The sequence below is a fragment of the Manacus vitellinus genome, unplaced genomic scaffold, assembly GCF_001715985.3.
Source record: "Manacus vitellinus isolate BGI_N305 unplaced genomic scaffold, ASM171598v3 scaffold_41_pilon, whole genome shotgun sequence".
NCBI classification, from domain to species: domain Eukaryota; kingdom Metazoa; phylum Chordata; class Aves; order Passeriformes; family Pipridae; genus Manacus; species Manacus vitellinus.
In genome coordinates, this window is record NW_021940545.1 from 1,146,461 (window position 1) to 1,163,267 (window position 16,807).

The 16,807-nt window shown below is 56.2% G+C and overlaps 1 protein-coding gene across 1 annotated transcript in view; it reads left to right on the top strand.

Annotated features, from left to right (window-relative positions):
* The first annotated feature begins 3,425 nt into the window (after window positions 1-3,425).
* Window positions 3,426-16,807, top strand: part of LOC103762715 (transforming protein p54/c-ets-1) — a 42,602-nt gene continuing 29,220 nt past the window's right edge. Inside the window, exon 1 of the mRNA XM_029962043.1 lies at window positions 3,426-3,509. Within this exon, the coding sequence (XP_029817903.1) occupies window positions 3,440-3,509 (70 nt within the window). The 5' untranslated portion in view covers window positions 3,426-3,439. The remainder of the gene's footprint in view (window positions 3,510-16,807) is intronic.

Consider the following 16,807-nt stretch of genomic DNA (forward strand, 5'->3'; position numbering starts at 1 on the left):
GAGCCAAAAGCATCGACCCGGGGGAGCAGGGCTAAAGCAGTGATAGCACGGGGGGAGCAGGGCTAAAGCAGTGACAGCCCGGGGGGAGCAGGGCTAAAGCAGTGACAGCACCGACCCGGGGGAGCAGGGCTAAAGCAGTGACAGCACAGGGGAGCAGGGCTAAAGCAGTGACAGCCCGGGGGAGCTGGGCTAAAGCAGTGACAGCACAGGGGAGCAGGGCTAAAGCAGTGACAGCCCGGGGGAGCAGGGCTAAAGCAGTGACAGCCCGGGGGCAGCGCTGCCGCCTCTGCTGGTGCTCTGAATGCCTGGCCTGCCTCTGCTCAGCAGAGCTTCCTCTTGGGGCATCGGCAAATGTCCCCAGAAACGGGCGGGTCCCGGGGACCTCACCGAGCGCCGCCTCTCCGGTTTGGGCTGGGGGCGCTGGTCTGTGCTGCGGGAACTGCGCGGGCGCCGGGCAGGGAATTATCCACCGGGGGGGTGTGTGTGCGGGTGTGGGTGTGTCTGTGGGTGTGAGTGTGCTCCTGTGTGTGTGTGTGTGTGTGTGTGTGTGTGTGACACACACACACACTGACACGCACTGACACATACACTGACACAGTGACACACACAGTGACACGCACTGCCACACTGGCACACACACACTGACACACTGACATGCACTGACACATGCACTGACACATGCACACACACACTGACACACACACTGACGCTGATGCATACACTGACACACACGGTGACACACACAGACACACTGACACACTGACACACTGACACACACGGTGACACACACACTGACACATGCACACACACACTGACACACACACACTGACACACACACACTGACACACACTGACACACACTGACACACACACACTGACACACACACACAGACACGCACAGACACACTGACATACACACAGACACACTGACACACACTGACAAACACTAACACACTAACACACACTCACACACACAGACACACACAGACACACTGACACACACTGACATTCACACACTCAGGCTGCTCTCACACACTCACACACACACTGACACACTGCCACACTCACACACACACTGCCACACTCTCACACACTCATTCACACACTCACACACACTGACACACTCACACACCACACACTCACACACACACACTCATTCACACACACACACACTCACACACACTCATTCACACACACACACACTGACACACTCACACACACACACTCATTCACACACACACACTCTCACACACACTCACTCCCCCTCTCCCACCGTGGGATCCCAGCCCAGCTGACGGTAGGAAGGGGAGATTGTCGGCCTGTGATAAGTGCATCAGGTTTCTTTTCCCCAGCCTGCCCTGAGAGGATCAGAGATCAGACAGAAAGGCAGCTGTTTCTCCTGAATCCCCTTTTGATTTTCAACTGGAAATGTTCTGCTAAATCTCCTCTCTATAGTTCCCCCCTTCAATCGTTGTCGTACAGGGAAGAGAGGAAAGAAACCCAAACCAAGGGCAGGTGCAAGCACATTATCCTGGATGGGAGAGGCAATTTTATCCCTACAGGGACCACATTTTATCCCTGCAGCCATTCTCTTTTCACTTCTGGATTTCCAGGTTCATTCCTGTGGTAGGTTTCAAACCACCAGCAGAGGTTTCAATCCCTGTGCCTGCCTGAGCACGGCTCAGGTTCCCCAAAGCCCAGGGGAACCAGCGGAGGGAGTTTATTTATTGGTCACACCATGAATTGCTGACCCACTGCTGCAGGAATAAGTTGCCCAGAACTGAGCTTGCAAGTAAATTGAAAATACGATTGCCTGTAAAATTGGAAATGTGAGAGGTAGTCAGTGGGTGAGGTGCCTGGGAGATGAACTTCGGGCTGGAGCTCAGTGCCTGCCTGGCTTTGCCAGCTCCAGCCTTGCTGCTGGCTGTGTCTTGAACTCTCTGCCTCGGTCTGGCACCATCGGTGCAGCCACCATGGGTCTCTCCAGGTCTGGCCCCGGCACCTCCTCGCAGCTTCTTTCAGTTACACAAACTTTCCTTCTATAAATACGCCCTGGGGTGGCTGAGCAGGGCTGAGCAGGGCAGGGCTGCAGGGGCTGCAGGCGCTGGGAGCTGCAGCCTTTGCATCTGCAGCTGATCCCTTAGGCCCTGGCAGGTTTCGAGGGTGTTTGCAAGCAGGACCTTGGTTCATCCCAAGGCTTGGCCAGTGACCTTGAACCCCACGTCTGGCTCCCGTGGGCCCGTTTCATTTGAGCCCAGCTCTGACGAGAGCAGTCCGGGCTCTGCCAGGAGGCTGTTACAGACTTTCGGAGTGAGAGAACCACAAGAGTTGGTTGCTAATGATTTTTTTTTCTCTGTACCGGTAAGCTGACATCTGTGAGTCATAATCTCCCTCCTGCTCTGCCGTTTGTGGTCTGAAGTTTGTGCTACCTAAATACAATAAAACATATTTCATGTGAAAAACGACATTCTTCTGTTAAGTCCGTGCCACACTGGCACGATACTCATCTTGCATCTCTGAGATGCTTTTTATCCAGTCAGTTCCCAAACCTCTTTGGCCTCCCACCTGTACAAAGCAGGCCTGGGAACCCATCACCACACGATGTGCGCACACAGTGCCCTGGCAGTGCCCCCACTCGTGGGTGGGAGAGGATCAGGCTACTCCAAGTGGGATGATGGAAACGTGAGGGGCTGATGCGACAATGCTGGGGTGATGTGAGCGGGGTGATGAGAGCAGGCTGATGGGAGCATGAATGGGTGAGCATGAGAGGCAGCGGTTCGTGTCGAGACAGGCAGGGTGAAGACAACTGGCCCGGTTTCAAGAACCATCGGTTTGGACAGGCTGCTGCGGCTCCAGCCCAGGGCTGCCTGCGGCCAGCGGCATTTCCCCGTCCTCGGGCTCTTTTCTCGTGCTCGGACTCTCTTTTCCCGCCGTATCCTGGGCACAGGGATGCGCGCAGAGGTCGCTGGATGCGCTGGACGCGCTGTGTCCCCCCGCATCCCCGGGACCCCCCGATGTCCCGCAGCAGCTCCGGCTCCGCTCCCCGCGGGGCGGGCGGGCCCGCCTCCGGGGCGGGAGCGGAGCGGACCGGGCCGCGTCCCTCCCGCCGCTGTCACCGTCGGGGCCGCCGCGCCCTCCGCTCCCCATCCTTCCCCTCCCCTCGGTGGCTCAGCCCGGCCGGGGCGGCGGCGCGGACCCCCGGAGCGGAGCGGGGAGAGCCGCGCCCGAGGCACGCGATGCGAGAGCGCGGAAGCGGTAAGGAAGGAGGAGGGAGGAGGAAGCAGCAGCGGCAGGGCAGCAGCAGGAGGACAGAGGAGGAGGAGGAGGGAGGCAAGCAGGCCAGGCCGCGCTGCCGGGCGCGTCCGCTCCGCGCTCTGGCGGGGCTCAGCCGCCGACCCCCCGCTCCCGGCGCGACGCCCCCCGACGCGCATGCCCCAGCCATGAAGGCGGCGGTGGATCTGACCATCATCAAGACGGAGAAGGTGGACATCGAGCTCTTCCCGTCCCCCGGTGAGCGCCCTGCCCGCCCTCCGAGCCCCGCGCCCGGGCAGCCCTGCGAGCCTGCCCGGCAGCCCTGTCCCCATGCCCGCCCCCTGTCCCCTGCCGCAGCCCTGTCCCCTTCTCCGCTCCGTGTCCCCGCCCTCAGCCTTCCTGTCCCCCTGCCCTCAGCGGCAGGCCGGTGCTGGAGTCGTGCCCGCCTTGGAGATGTTTGCCCCGCGGGGAGATGTTTGCCCCGTGGGGAGATGTTTGCCCCGTGGGTCGGGGTGGTGTTTTCTGGGGGAGTCTCTTCTGGAAGGGCACTCGGAGCGCACCCCCAGGTCGCTCCCGAGCGGCGCCGCCCGGGCTCTGCCGCGCAGCCCAAGGAGAATTTACTTTCCGAGCGCTTTTATGACTTTCCATCCCCCTTCCTTCTCCTAAAAACCATCCCGCCGCCCCTCCAGCCTCCTTTCCTCATGCTCCTGGCATGCTGGCCGGGATGTAGGCAAGCCCCTCCGGCTGCGAGGCAGGAGATACGCGCTCCCCGGGACATCCCCCCTTTTCCCGAGCGTATCCTCGGGATGTACGTTCCCCTCATCCCTCGCTGGAAATGTCTTGTGTGGTCCAAGCGCTCCTGGTATTGGGGAAACACAACTCCAGCGGTAACTCCTCTGGATTTAGCGCGTTTAAACCAGGAAAACCCTCTGCTTTGATTTCCGCCCCCCCTCTCTGGAGCTGGAGAAATGGGTGGAGGAAGGGGGCAGAAAGCAATATGTTACTGAAGCGAGGCGTGAAGGGGTTTTTTTGTGTTGTAGCGGTAAGTTCAGCTGCTGCGGACTGTGGTTTGTGCTCAGAGTCGAGCCTTTCCCATAGTAAGGGCTGCTGTTCACACACTGCTGTCTGACTCCTGCTGACCCCAGGCACTCAGCTGCTCCGTGTCTTGCCCAGGCGAGGTAGAGGATGGAGCTTGGAGGGACTAAAGGGTAAAAAACTTCTTTTTCTGTGTGAAACGGGTCCTGTTGCTTCATCTCTCCCTACCGGAGTTCACACTGCGCCAACTGGGACTTTGGTGGATTTTGTGCAGCGAAAAAATCAAATTAAAGTCTCTTTGCCGGGTAGGAAGTTTCTAGGAAACCCAGAAAGGAGGCACAGCTCCTGCCAGGCAATGAGATTTCAGGCTGCATGTGGAAATAAAATGACAGCTGAGTACTGGGGCACACAGATTAAATAGATGTTGGTGCATCAGCTTGGCTGATCAGCACTGAGCTCCGGAGCTGGGGATCTGCATCCGTGAGCTGCACAGTGTCTGGGGTGGGGAGAGAGTCTTCCTTGTGATCCATGTTCCCACTGCAGGGAGGACCCTGTTGCTGGCTGTGACTGTTTTGGTGCTCCCTGTCCCTGAGAGCAAAGCTGAGCTCTCAGGTGTGGGCTGGGAAGGACCAGGCTTCCAAATGCAATAGGGATGCCGAGGATGGTTTTCCAAAGCACCAACACAGCTTCAATGAGGGGCTCCAGTGAAGCTGAGGACCTGTTTGTGCCCATTTCCTAAAACTTTGGTTAAAACTCATTCCTGCACTTCAGATCTGTTTGCTTGGGAGGGAGGAAAGTGGGTTAGGAATAAACACCTGGAGCACTGGGGCAGGGCTGGGGAGGTGTGGGATTTGCTCTTCACTCCAGACTAGAGGATCTGTTTAAATTTGCATGTCTCCTGTCACGGAGGAGAGCGTTTCCAGAGGCTCTGTGTGGTTGGGGTGTCTGGGCACTGGAGCAGTGGAATTCCCTGGTGCCTGCAGGGAGGGCTCTGCTGGTTCACGATGCCTTAAATTCATTTTCTTCTGTCCACAAAAGCTCTTTTGCAGCTTGTGTCAGCAAACAGCTCTTAGAGCTGACCCACAGTTTAAACCTTGTCAGGAAGAGCTCTGAAAAACACAAACCCAAGAGGTAAAAAAGAGCTGAGTCCCCATTGCCTTGAGCTGCAGCCGCTCCTGTTCTGGTGGCTGCACTCGCTGCGAGCCAGAAAGGTCAGTGCTGTCAATTAGCTGGCTTAACCTCATTTCCCCTCCAACTTTTTAGAGAATGCTGAAGCTTTCTGGTTTGGTGGGATGGATGTTGAGGGAAGGAGTGTGGATGCTGCTGGCTTGTGCTCCAGCAGTGCCCTGTTTAGGGGACGTTACTTTTCTCTGCTCCTGGAGGACTTATCTGCTCCCTGGTGGTTTGTCCAGCCCCAAATCTGCCACCAAATCCTTCTAAATTCTAAAATGGGCTTTGGCCTCGCTGAGAAGGGGTCCAGCCCCCTTGTTCCTTCAAGCAAGACAGCTGTGCCTCACGGTACCCATAGGGTTAACCTTAGGTTAAGAGTCCTTGCAGCCACAGGTTTTCAATTGGGCAGGATGTTTAATGTGCCAGGTGCTTGATGCCCCATAAAACTGCATCTCTGCACAGTCCATCCCCCTCCCACCCCCCTGAAACCAACCCCTGCTCCAGCCCACACGTGCAGGCAGCCTCTGCCTGCAAAAGTTCCCTGGGATTTGTAGTGTGTCCAAAGGGTTTAAAAATAACCTGAAAGGGATGTGGAGCTGTACAAAGCTTCCAAATCCACCCCCACCCGCCCCTGCCGCTCTTACCAGCAAGAATTAGGGAGTGAGATGAGCAGGTCAGGAGCCAAAACCCCACGGTGTGGGCTTCTCTTTTAATATCAAATATTTTAATTGTATGTGTATGAATGTTTTTATAAGGATCTGATGGAGTGGCTGGAAGCATCACTATTGGTTGCAGATATATGGCTGATCCACCAGCAGGGTTTTTTTGAGGCAGTAAAAACCCAAACCGTGCAAAATTCAGCCCCAAGGGGAACTTCACCTCGGGGCTGGGGAACGCTGCCCTCCACAAATCACTTTGTTTCCTCCAGCCGTGCCCAGCTCTGTGTGCTGGCTGTGGTCGGAGTGGAGAACAGCTCCCCAGCCCTCCCTGGGAGCTGTGGGGAGTCACTGGGACTCTCAAACACTCATTTCTTGCTGAGGAAGCTGCTGAATTGCTGCCCCAGAGCGTCCCACGAGGTCCTGGAGAAGGGCTGTAACTCCAGGTTGTGGTGCTGGACATCCCAGGTGAGGCAGGAATGCTGAGCTCCCCATCCTGCATCCGCCCCCTCTCCCTTCCTTTCCCTGGAGGTGTGTTACGGGTGCAGTGGTGGATTTGTTCCTGCCTGGAATGAAGGAAGGATTTGCTCTGAGCACATGCAGTGTAGAAATCCCTTTTCAGCTCTTCCCATCCGTACCCCGAGGCCAGCTGGGACAGGGACACGTTGTTTCCATCAGCCCGTGCGTGGGTGGCATCCCAGGGGTGTATTTTTATCTGGCAAGAGCTTTTCCCTCTGTTTAGAGTTTGGGACAACGTCGATTAGGGCTGAAGCAAGATTTTCCCTTCCAACCCAAACCATTCCCTGATTCTCCTGCTGAGGTGGTGCAGGGCACAGGGAAGCTCCTGCACAGCTTCCATGCAGTGTATTCTTGGATGTAGGACCTGCATCCCCTTCCCACAGCCAGGTCGGGCTTTGCTCTCGTCCTTTGCTTTCACTTTCATTGCAGGCAAATGAGGGAGTTCGCGTTTAAAACCCGTCTGGCAAATGCAAACCCTCCTCCACTGCGGGGAGATGGCACAGTCTGAGTGTGTCTTTATGGTTTTAGGATGGGATCCTTCATCCTTCCCTCTGCCTTGTCTGGGGAGGACAAGTTTCCAGCCATTCCTGGCTTCCAGGTGTTTACAGATGTGCATGGAACAGGGTCCCAGCTGGATCAGCCCGGGGGGGCAGTTTGCTGTGCCGGTTGGGATGGAAGTGCCCAGGGACTTGGAATGTTCTTCTCACCCAAAAGGAAGGTTCGATCCTGAGTTATCCCGGCACAGCGCTCGTGTCTCAGTTTCCCTGCTGCTGTTAAGAGATGGCTCTGGCGTGGTCAGGTTTTCTTTCCATGTGGGATAAAACACAACGGGAGAGCACCAGCATCTCCCTCTGCTTTGGGATGTCCCCTGTTCCTCTCCTGGGAGAACCTTTACCTGCCCTCACCTGCTGCACACACAGAATTCCAGAGCCTGGGGAGGGGAAACAAGCACTGAGAGGTGGTCTCAGGAATGCAGGGAATTGCACCCGGGAATTGCTTTTACCAGCCGAGGTGAGAGCTGGGCTGGGTGGGATGCTCCGTGTGGGCTGCAATCATCAGACTCTAATAAACCGAGGGCTTTGGGCTCCTCAGGGCTGCTGTCGCAGGAGGTGATTGCCTGCGGAGGAGGTGAGAATTGGACTGGAGAGGAGCGATTACCTTTCTATGCGCTCACAAAATGCCCATTACTGTGGTATCCAGCCAGGATGGGGAATGAGGAGGGACTGTCTGCACCTGGCTGCCACCAGCTCCAGCTTTTTTGTACCAGCTTCATACCAAAAGTATGAAAAGAGGTGGAAAGGGGGCAATTCCATGGCCCTGTCCTTCGGGGATGCACCCACTGAAGGGCATCCCTGGATTTTAACCTGGGTCCAGGGAGTGAGGCTCCCGGGAAATGGGAGCAAAGCCCCATTCCATCCACTTTTCTGTCATAAACTCCCCAAAGCACGTCCCAAGTGTGTAATTACAGTGTTGTTACATGGAGTGGCCCCTAATTTGCCATGTAATTACAGCGTGCCAGGCTTTGATAGGCCTCGTGAAATGAAGGGATAACACACGCTGGAATGCTGCACTCCAGCTCTCCAGGGCGAGCTGAGGAGCATCATGTGCCATCCACTCTCCCAGATCCATAGGAAATTGCTGGCAGGGACTCCAGCAGGACTGTGATACACAGTTTTGTGGGGATTATCACACAATCCCACAAAGGTTTGGGTTGGAAGGAACATTAAAGCCCATCCAGTCCCACCCCCTGCCATGGGCAGGGACACCTTCCACTGTCCCAGGGTGCTCCAAGTGGCCGGGGACACTCCCAGGGCTGGGGCAGCCACAGCTTCTCTGGGATTCAGGTTTGGGGTATGGTGCTGTCAAAGAGCAGTGACTGCACCCTCTGGAATGGATCCTGCTGTGGGATGGGCTGGGGGGAGCTGGGTCGGGGTCAGGGTGCCATGGTTGGACCCCGGGTGTGGTGCTGGAGGTGAAATGAAGGTGGGTTGATGTTCTCCCGTTGCTGTTTCGGTGAGAGCAGGAACATCTCAGGCACTTGGGGGAGAGGTGGGTGTGAGACCAGACTTTGTCTGAACACACCTCAGGGGTGTGAACTTGCAGATCTGTCTCCCCAAATAGCTGCTGCCAGTTGTGGCACCGGGATCAGCTGGGATTTTGGGCAAGAAAGGCACTTTTCCTTTTTGCACTCTCAGCTGTTCCTTGCACGGGCACAAGGTGAGCAAATTCCATGATTTAGGAGAGCAAGTGTCATCACCCTGACCCAAGGGTGGAGCTTCTGGCATCCTCCAGGCTCCCACATGCTTGCTGTGCAGGGTAGGATGGTGCCAGGGCCCAGCTGGGTGAGGGAGGAGGGGCTGCTCTGCCCTATTGAGCCCCAAATGCCCCTGGAGCTGCTCATCCCACTGTGTGCTGGGGATCCCCTGGAAACTGGGACCTTCCTTGGGGGGGAGATTGGGTGTTCATAGGTCAAGCCCTGAGTCCTGAGGTTGCTTCTGAGTTATGGGCCAGTCTCCAGCTTGTCCAAATCCACGTCTCTGCCCTGATTCCAGGGCTCTGTGCCCTGATCCAGTGTGAAGCCTGAGCCCTGCAGAGGCCAGTGGGACAAATCCGTAGCTGCTAAAGCTGCACATCTATCTGGCAGCCAAAACTTGGGCTGCATCCCCTTTTTTTTTGAACCCAAGACATAGTTATCCATCTCAGCTCTTTTGTTCCTCTTCCGTGACTAAGCTGCTCGCTGCCTCTGTTTCTTCCCCCCCCCCCCCCCATTGTGTAGTTTATAATCTTCCAACTAGATACAGAAAAAAATTTGTTTGCAGTGCTGGCCAAGAAGGCTCTGGTTTCCCTGGCACGGGGCCATGCTTACATCTCCAGTCAAAATACTGCTGGTTAAACAATAAATATTTATTGATTCTTCTACGAGCTCCTACATTTTTCCCAGGTGCAGTGGAATTTGAGGGGGGAGCACTCGGGTCCTGCCCTTGGCAAAACTGGGAGATGGCTCCAGAGATAATGGCTTTCTGATGCAAAGGTGGCCCTTGGAAAGCTGGGATGGGTCCTGCACATCCAGCCTGGAGATGTGCCCGTTCTCCATCCCAGCTGTCCCAGGTTTGTGTCCCTGCAGGCTCAGGTGGTAATTATGGGAATGTGGAAATCTGCAGGTCGCTTTATGTGCCTGAACACCCCTGGAACAGGGGAGGGACACAGGCTGGGGTGGATGCAGAGTTTGATGCCAGGTCAGGAGAGATGGGAAAGAAATAATTAAATCACAGAATCCCAGAGTGGGTTGGGCTGGGAGGGACCTTAAAGCTCCTCTTGTTCCATGAGCAGGGACACCTTCCACCAGTCCAGGGTGCTCAGGGCCCCATCCAGCCTGGCCTGGAACGCTCCCAGGGTGGTTTCAGTTTTGCTTTGGTTGAAAGGCTCAGCCTGGGTTGCAAACACCCCCGGAGCTGAGCCTGTGCCAGTCACAGGCTGCAAATGTTGGCTTGCAGGGCCTGAGCTCCTGCAAGGCTGGGAGAGCTGAGGGAAGGCAGAGCCCTCGGTGTTCAGCCCTGCTCCAAGGAGTTTGTTCCTTCTCTGCTGTGCTGGGGGCACAGATGAACTCACTCAGCCCTGGATGGGGCAAACCCAGTGCTCTCTTTCTGAGCTGTGACATTAAACTGCACAGTTTTATGTTGTTTTGGTTTTTTTGTTTCCCACTCAACTGGCAAAACTTTGAGCCCTGGTTTGCTCTTCCATCCTGTGAACAGCCTCAAGTCATCAGGGCAGCATCAGGACCAGGCAGGTGATCCATTGTCTCCCGTCACCTCCCCTGTTTTTGCTGACCATGCACAATTTTTTGGCTGTCAGTGCCTGGCTCCCTCCATCCCACATCCAGCTCTGTGCACAGGGCAGGTGGAGCTGATGTTTGCAGGATGTTTGTGACGCTGGTGCAGCACAGCCCTTCAGTCCCACATCTGGTTCCTGTAGCCACACAGCCTGTGGATAAATATAACCTGCCAGAAAAGTATTACAAATGCACCAAGAAATAGCAGCTGGCTTTCCCAGAGAGGAAAATCCCCTCCTTTCTGTGGCTCCCTCTGGCTTGGGAATGACAATCGAAATCCCAGCCCCGGTTGTGGATTGGGATGTGCAAAGGCAAAGGGCTCTGTCTGGCCCTGAGCTGGCCGGGCTGTGGGGCTGCAGTTCCCATCCCCACCATCTCCCAGTTGGTGTTGGGCACAGCAGCAATCCCTGCTCCAGCAGTCCCCTGCTTTCCAGCTTTTTGCTCCTGTTTAAACCTTTCCTCCAAAGCCAGCAGAGGCAGAGACCTCCAGCTCAGGTGGCTGGTGCTGGTTGCTGAGGTTCTCCCGTGTGCTGGGGGGGTTGCAGGGGGCATTGCTCTGCTCTGGGACGTGGCTGTGGAGGATGATCCTCTGGGGAGGATGATTCCTGCTGGATCCCACATTTCTAGGGTGGCTGCAGAGCTGCCTCCTCAGCCCAGCTGAGCACTCTGAGCCCGTTAATGAACAAAATGCACTTTCTTACACGGAGGGGATTTTAAATTGGCTCCACATGGATCGTGTAGGTTGTGGCACTTCCCCGGAGGGTGATGGCAGGAGCAGGAATGTGGGGCTGATGAAAGAAGCCAGACACTGAGTCAAAAGCTGAGTGGCTCCCCCCTCAGTGCCCCCTCTCCCCCCATCCCATCCCAAATATTTGACGTGATTCCAAGGCATTCTTCAGATGGCTGGTGGGGAGCAGCCAGCCAGTGGGACTGGGCTTGGTTTTTTTGATACAGCTTTTTTTGAAAGCTGAAGGGCTTCTGACCCCAAAAGAGATTGAGGAAAGGCTTGATGAGACCTGGTTTTAGGGGAAACTGAGGCAGGGTGTTCCCGTTATGCTGGGAGCATCCCCAGTGTGCTCCAGGTCTCCCTCTACTTGCAGTATTTGGGTCTGTTTTCAGCTGTTCTGCCCTTCCCTGGCTCCTCCAGAGCACCAGGCAGGCCTGGACTCATCCAGCCCTTGGAATTCCCAGTCTGAGTAGTGGGTGACGGGTTTGGAGTGAGAGCTGGCCTGGGGGAGGTGAGTGGCTCAGCCTCACCTCCTCCAGCAGCCTTGTCTCCCAGAGCAGGGTGAGGGCGGTGTGTCCTCTCCGTGGCTGGGATTTCCACCGGAATGCTGCCTCTCCTGGGATGCCCTCTGGATAAAACTGCTGACTAAGGGAAAGCTGCCACTTGAGCTGGACACTGGGCAGTGCTTTGGGGGTTGTTTTCTGTTGTTTCCCCCCTTGTCAGCACCATTTCTGACACTAATCAAACTGTGGCTTTTTGACCCACATACAAGTTTTTTTTCCGAGGTGCCCGCATGTGTTTGTGCAAACCCACTGAATTCTGGGCAGTGCTCTGGAAGCAGCAAAGGGGATTTTTTTTTTTCCTCTTACCTTTTAGTTTGAGAAATTGTTTACCGAAACCTGAACCCTGTGAAGAAACAACTTGCAAAAGCTGAGGAGTCCTGGCTTTTTCCACTGGAAAATTAAAAAAAGATGGAGCGGAACACGTGAAATTTGGGTCTGGGTTTTTTTTTTCCCCCTTCTGTTTTTACACATTATTGTTAGAAGCGGTTTGAAAAACGCGATGCCAAGTGCTTTCTCTTTTCAAATGCTCGAGGCACAGTTACCCAACTGCTCCATGAGGTCAGTGAAGCCATTCCTCCTGCTTTGCAGCTGGAAGTGGGGAATGGCTGCGTTTCCTCGTCCCTGGCGTCAGTCCCGGGCAGGGTTGGAGCCCAGCAGGTTGGGGCAGCGTTGGTGCCCTGACCCCGTGGCATTGCCCAACCCCAGCCTTTTGAAGGCTTGCCAGGCACCCTGGGCTGGGTGTCCGAGGGCTGTCCCGGGTTCTGGGAATGCCGGAGCCGCCGTGCTGGGAATGTTTGTGTTTCCAGCTCCCCCAGCAGTGGGGGTTCGGAGCTGGCCCAGTAGCCGGGGCCCAGTTACGCACTGGGGCTGCTTTCCATCCCTTTAAGCAGCTCCAGATTGGAGTTTGGCTCCAAAGGCTGGAACATGAAAGGCCTGTTTGCCTCCGAGCTGGATGACTCTGCCTTCAAACAGCCCAGCCCGGAGCAGCCGGGGCCATATGGATCCTATAGAGTGACCTGGTGAGCAGGGGAGGGCAGGAGGGCTCTGGGACCCCCAGACTGGACCCTCTCACCCTCTGGCACCTTCCAGGGCTGCTCCTTCCTTGGCTTCCCGGCTGCCAGTCCTGGACACTCACTGAAAGCCAAAGTTAGGCTTAAAGAAATTTAAAAAGTAGAAGAGGAAGGAAGAAGTGGGATAAAAAGAAGGGATAAAAAGAAGGGATAAAAAGAAGGGAAGGGGAGGGGAGGGAGTGTGGTGTGCCTTTAACAGCGTGTGGACTGCTCTCACTAATCTGTGACTAAGCCCGTGCCCTGCCAAGCCGGGATCCAGCCCCAGCCGGGATCCAGCCCCAGCCCAAGGCTCCGGGAGTCATCGGGTCCCCTCCCTCCTCTCACCCCGCTCCCCGCCCGGGCGCCAGCTCCCCCCAGCCCCTCCTGCTCCCCATGGCAATTTATTTACTCATCGGGAGGGCACAGCCCCGGCGGTCTCTTGACTCAGCACTCCGGGGCCGATGGGAGCTGCGGGAGCAAATTCCAGGCAAGGAATATAATCTCATGACTTGTCTCGGAAAAGATTGCTCCGAGCAGAACAGATCTCCTGACAGCCCCGGGGTGCTCCGTGCCCGCCCGTCCTGCCCAGGCTCCCGATTTCCCAACCTCGGGGAGCCGCCGGGGCACTCAGCCTGGGATCCCACCCGACCCTGCTCCCTCGGAAAAACAGGGATGGACTGGGAGACAAGGGCTGGCAGAGTTGGTACCTGTTCCCTCTGGGGCACAGGGCACTGGGAGCTGGGTCTGGTTTGCCAGGGCAGGGAGCCCGGAGCTTGGGCTTGTGGTTTTTTTCCTCTGCTTTCCTGGGAGGGTTTAAACCCTTCCTTCACCCCCAGGTGATTTGGGTTCCCCCATCAGGGTTTTCTGCAGGCACTGGCATTGCCCCCAGCAGGGCTGGCACCCTGCATGGCTTTCGAAGATATTTATCTTTTTGTTTTTCCTGCCTGTTGGCTCTTTCTCATCCTTCATGTCTCTCATCCTGGTCTTTTTCCCCACCTCCTCCCCATGCAGAGTCACTGGAGTCCCATCCCCTTCTGAAGGCTCTTTGGGAGGTCTGGTCCCATGCCCAGGGCTTTCCCACGGGCACTGGGGATGGGGTGGGATTAGACCCAGTTGGCAACCAAGGATCTTTGGAAACCTGCATTTTTCTGAGAGGAAGGCAGGGCTGCTGAGCTGACAGCTCCTGTGCTTCCTTCTTCTCAGCTGGGCTCAAGGCTTGGGATCACACAGCTCCTGGGGCTCTGTGCTCATCCTGCCTCCCTGGGCCACTCCAGCAGCCAGGCTGCCTTTGGAATGGAGATTCCTGGGGAGAGGAACTCTGGCTCTCTGAGGGATTCACCCCCTGAGCAGCAGGAGCTCCCGAGGGCAACGGGACATCTCACACCCCCAAATCACACATCCAAGTCCCTGCTGAAGCTCCTCCAAGCTTGTTAGGGTTGCTGGAGGATTCCTGGAGTTCCTGGCAAGGGCTCCCAGCTCCCGAGTCACCAAATGACACCCCCACCACCCCCTCCCCCATTTCATCTCCTCCTAAACAGCCTCTTGGCCTGAGCAGCCGAATTCAATCAGCCCTTTCACCATCTGCTCCCAGGCACTTCTGCCGGGGAAGGCTCGGGGCCAGGGAGCCTGTAATTCCTTAATAGCTTCCGGATGCTGCCGGGGTGGATGTGAGGGCTGGGAGTGTCTCAGCCTCTCTCCCCCCAGCCCTCGCTGAGCTTTCCAAGATCAGGCTTCCCCTGGGCACATCCCAGCACCTCTGATTTATCCCTGCCTGCTCCTGGCTCCCCGGGCTGAGGCCAAGAGGTGACATAATCCCCATCCTGGACAGCCCTTGGATCTGGGATGGGGATCACTGAGGCTGAGGGGGCAGCCCAGCAGTCTTTGGCCACCTTCCCCAGCTCACTCCCACCTTCATCTTCCCAGGGCTTTGTCTGGCCCAGGCTCTGCGCTGGTCCCTTCCCTGGTGGGAAGTTTCCTAGAAGTAGGAGCTGGAAAAGAAGACCTTCCTGGGGTCAATTAGGCAAATGCTCTTGTGCAGGAGGATCCTGATAACCTGGCTGTGGTGTGGTGTAACATATCTGGGCAAAGCCAGGAGCTCTGTGAAAACCCTGGGATGGGGAGGCTTAATCTTGGGGCTCTCTTGGTGTTCCTGGGAAAATCCCCCTGTTCTTTGCCTTTGTTTCCTTGTCTGCTTAAAAATTAATCATACCAGGAGCATTTTTCCTGGGAACTTGTGGGATGAGGTTGGTTTGGCCCTGGTGTTCCTGAGAGACTCGCTGCCCTGGTTCCCAGGTTTCTTGCAGGCCCCTCTGGCTCCATCCCTGGGGATGCTGAGCAGCTGGGACAAGGGACAGGGAGATGAACTGGCAGGCAGCACCCAGGGGTGGCCTTGTCCCATCCCCTCCTGGTCCCAGATGTGAGGCTGACCCTGGTTCTCCCCTCTGCAGCGATCCCTGGGCTTGCACAGCTTCCAGCCCAGCCAGGAAAAGCCTCCTGTGTTGGAGGCTGTGCAGAGCCTGTCCCGGGGCTGGGGCTAGGAATGTGAGGGTGTGGGACATGGGTGGTGCCCATGGAGGTGGCATTTGGTGGCATCAGTGGAGCCCAGGACAGGGGGCTGGCTCGGGCAGCAAACAGCAGCAGTGGCTTCCTGGCTTTGAACATCTTCTCCCTCTCCTGTTCAGGTGGTTCTCCCTCCCTCCTGGGGGATGATGCTGTGCTGGGAGCAGCTTGTGCAGAGAAGGTGCTGGGAGTGTGCAGGGACTGTTGTGAGCACCATTGGGTTTGATTTTGGCTGCAGAGGGGCTGTGGGGTGATATTTGTGAGCCCTGGGGAGGGAGGAGGGAGACCCTCAGAGAGGGTCAAGGCACTTGTGAGTCTTCAGGGGAGTAAATCCAGTGATGCAAAGAATCAATCCACAGTGCAGGAGCATTGGAGGTGTGTGGATCATTACCTGCCATCTCTTGGCAGCTGCTGGCAGAGTTCACTATTTGCTCTAAACAGTTATAAATAATTTTGTTGATTAAAATGATTGATTATCCCTGGTCTAATATTATTTAGGCAGAGCAAACAGTGCTGAGATTTACCAGCTGCTCTCTGACCTCCCGACCCTGATCTGTTTGCAAAAGGCCTGTGCAATTATTTGTTTGATTTCAGAGCTAAATACCCTAAAATCTCCTCTCCCCCTTTGCAAACTGCAACGGGATGGTGGGGAGGGCGGACCTGGAGTCCCTGTGTGTGGTGGCAGGTCCTTGGGCAGGAAGGGGTGAGGGACATGGGGACCTGACAGTCACCAGGTGAGCACGGGGTGAAGCTCTTGGGCTCCTTCTCCTCCTCTGCACATACCCGTGGAGTGCTGCCAGTGTTTCCTGGGCAGAGCCAGAGCACTCCCAGATGGATGGAAAAACAAAGAGATGCTGTCAAAGGCTGATATCAGAGCAAGGGCTTTCTCTGGGCATGGCAGAAGTGATCCCTCTGCGATCCAGGGGCTGTAACACCATCTCTATGCAATCCAGAGGGTGTGACACTATCCCTCTGTGATCCCTCTGTGATCCAGAGGGGTGTGACATGATCCCTCTGTGATCCAGAGGGGTGTGACATGATCCCTCTCTGATCCAGGGAATTGTGAAATGATCTCTTTGTGATCCAGGGTGGTGTGACAAGATCCCTCTGTGATCCAGAGGGGTGTGACACAATCCCTCTGTGATCCCTCTGTGATCCCTCTGTGATCCAGGGGATTGTGAAACGATCCCTCTGTGATCCAGGGGGTGTGACACGATCCCTCTGTGATCCAGGGTGGTGTGACATGATCCCTCTGTGATCCAGGGTGGTGTGACAAGATCCCTCTGTGATCCAGGGGTGTGTGACACGATCCCTCTGTGATCCAGGGGGTGTGACATGATCCCTCTGTGATCCAGGGTGGTGTGACACAATCCCTCTGTGATCCAAGGGGATGTGACATGATCCCTCTGTGATCCAGGGGGTGTGACACGATCCCTCTGTGATCCAGGG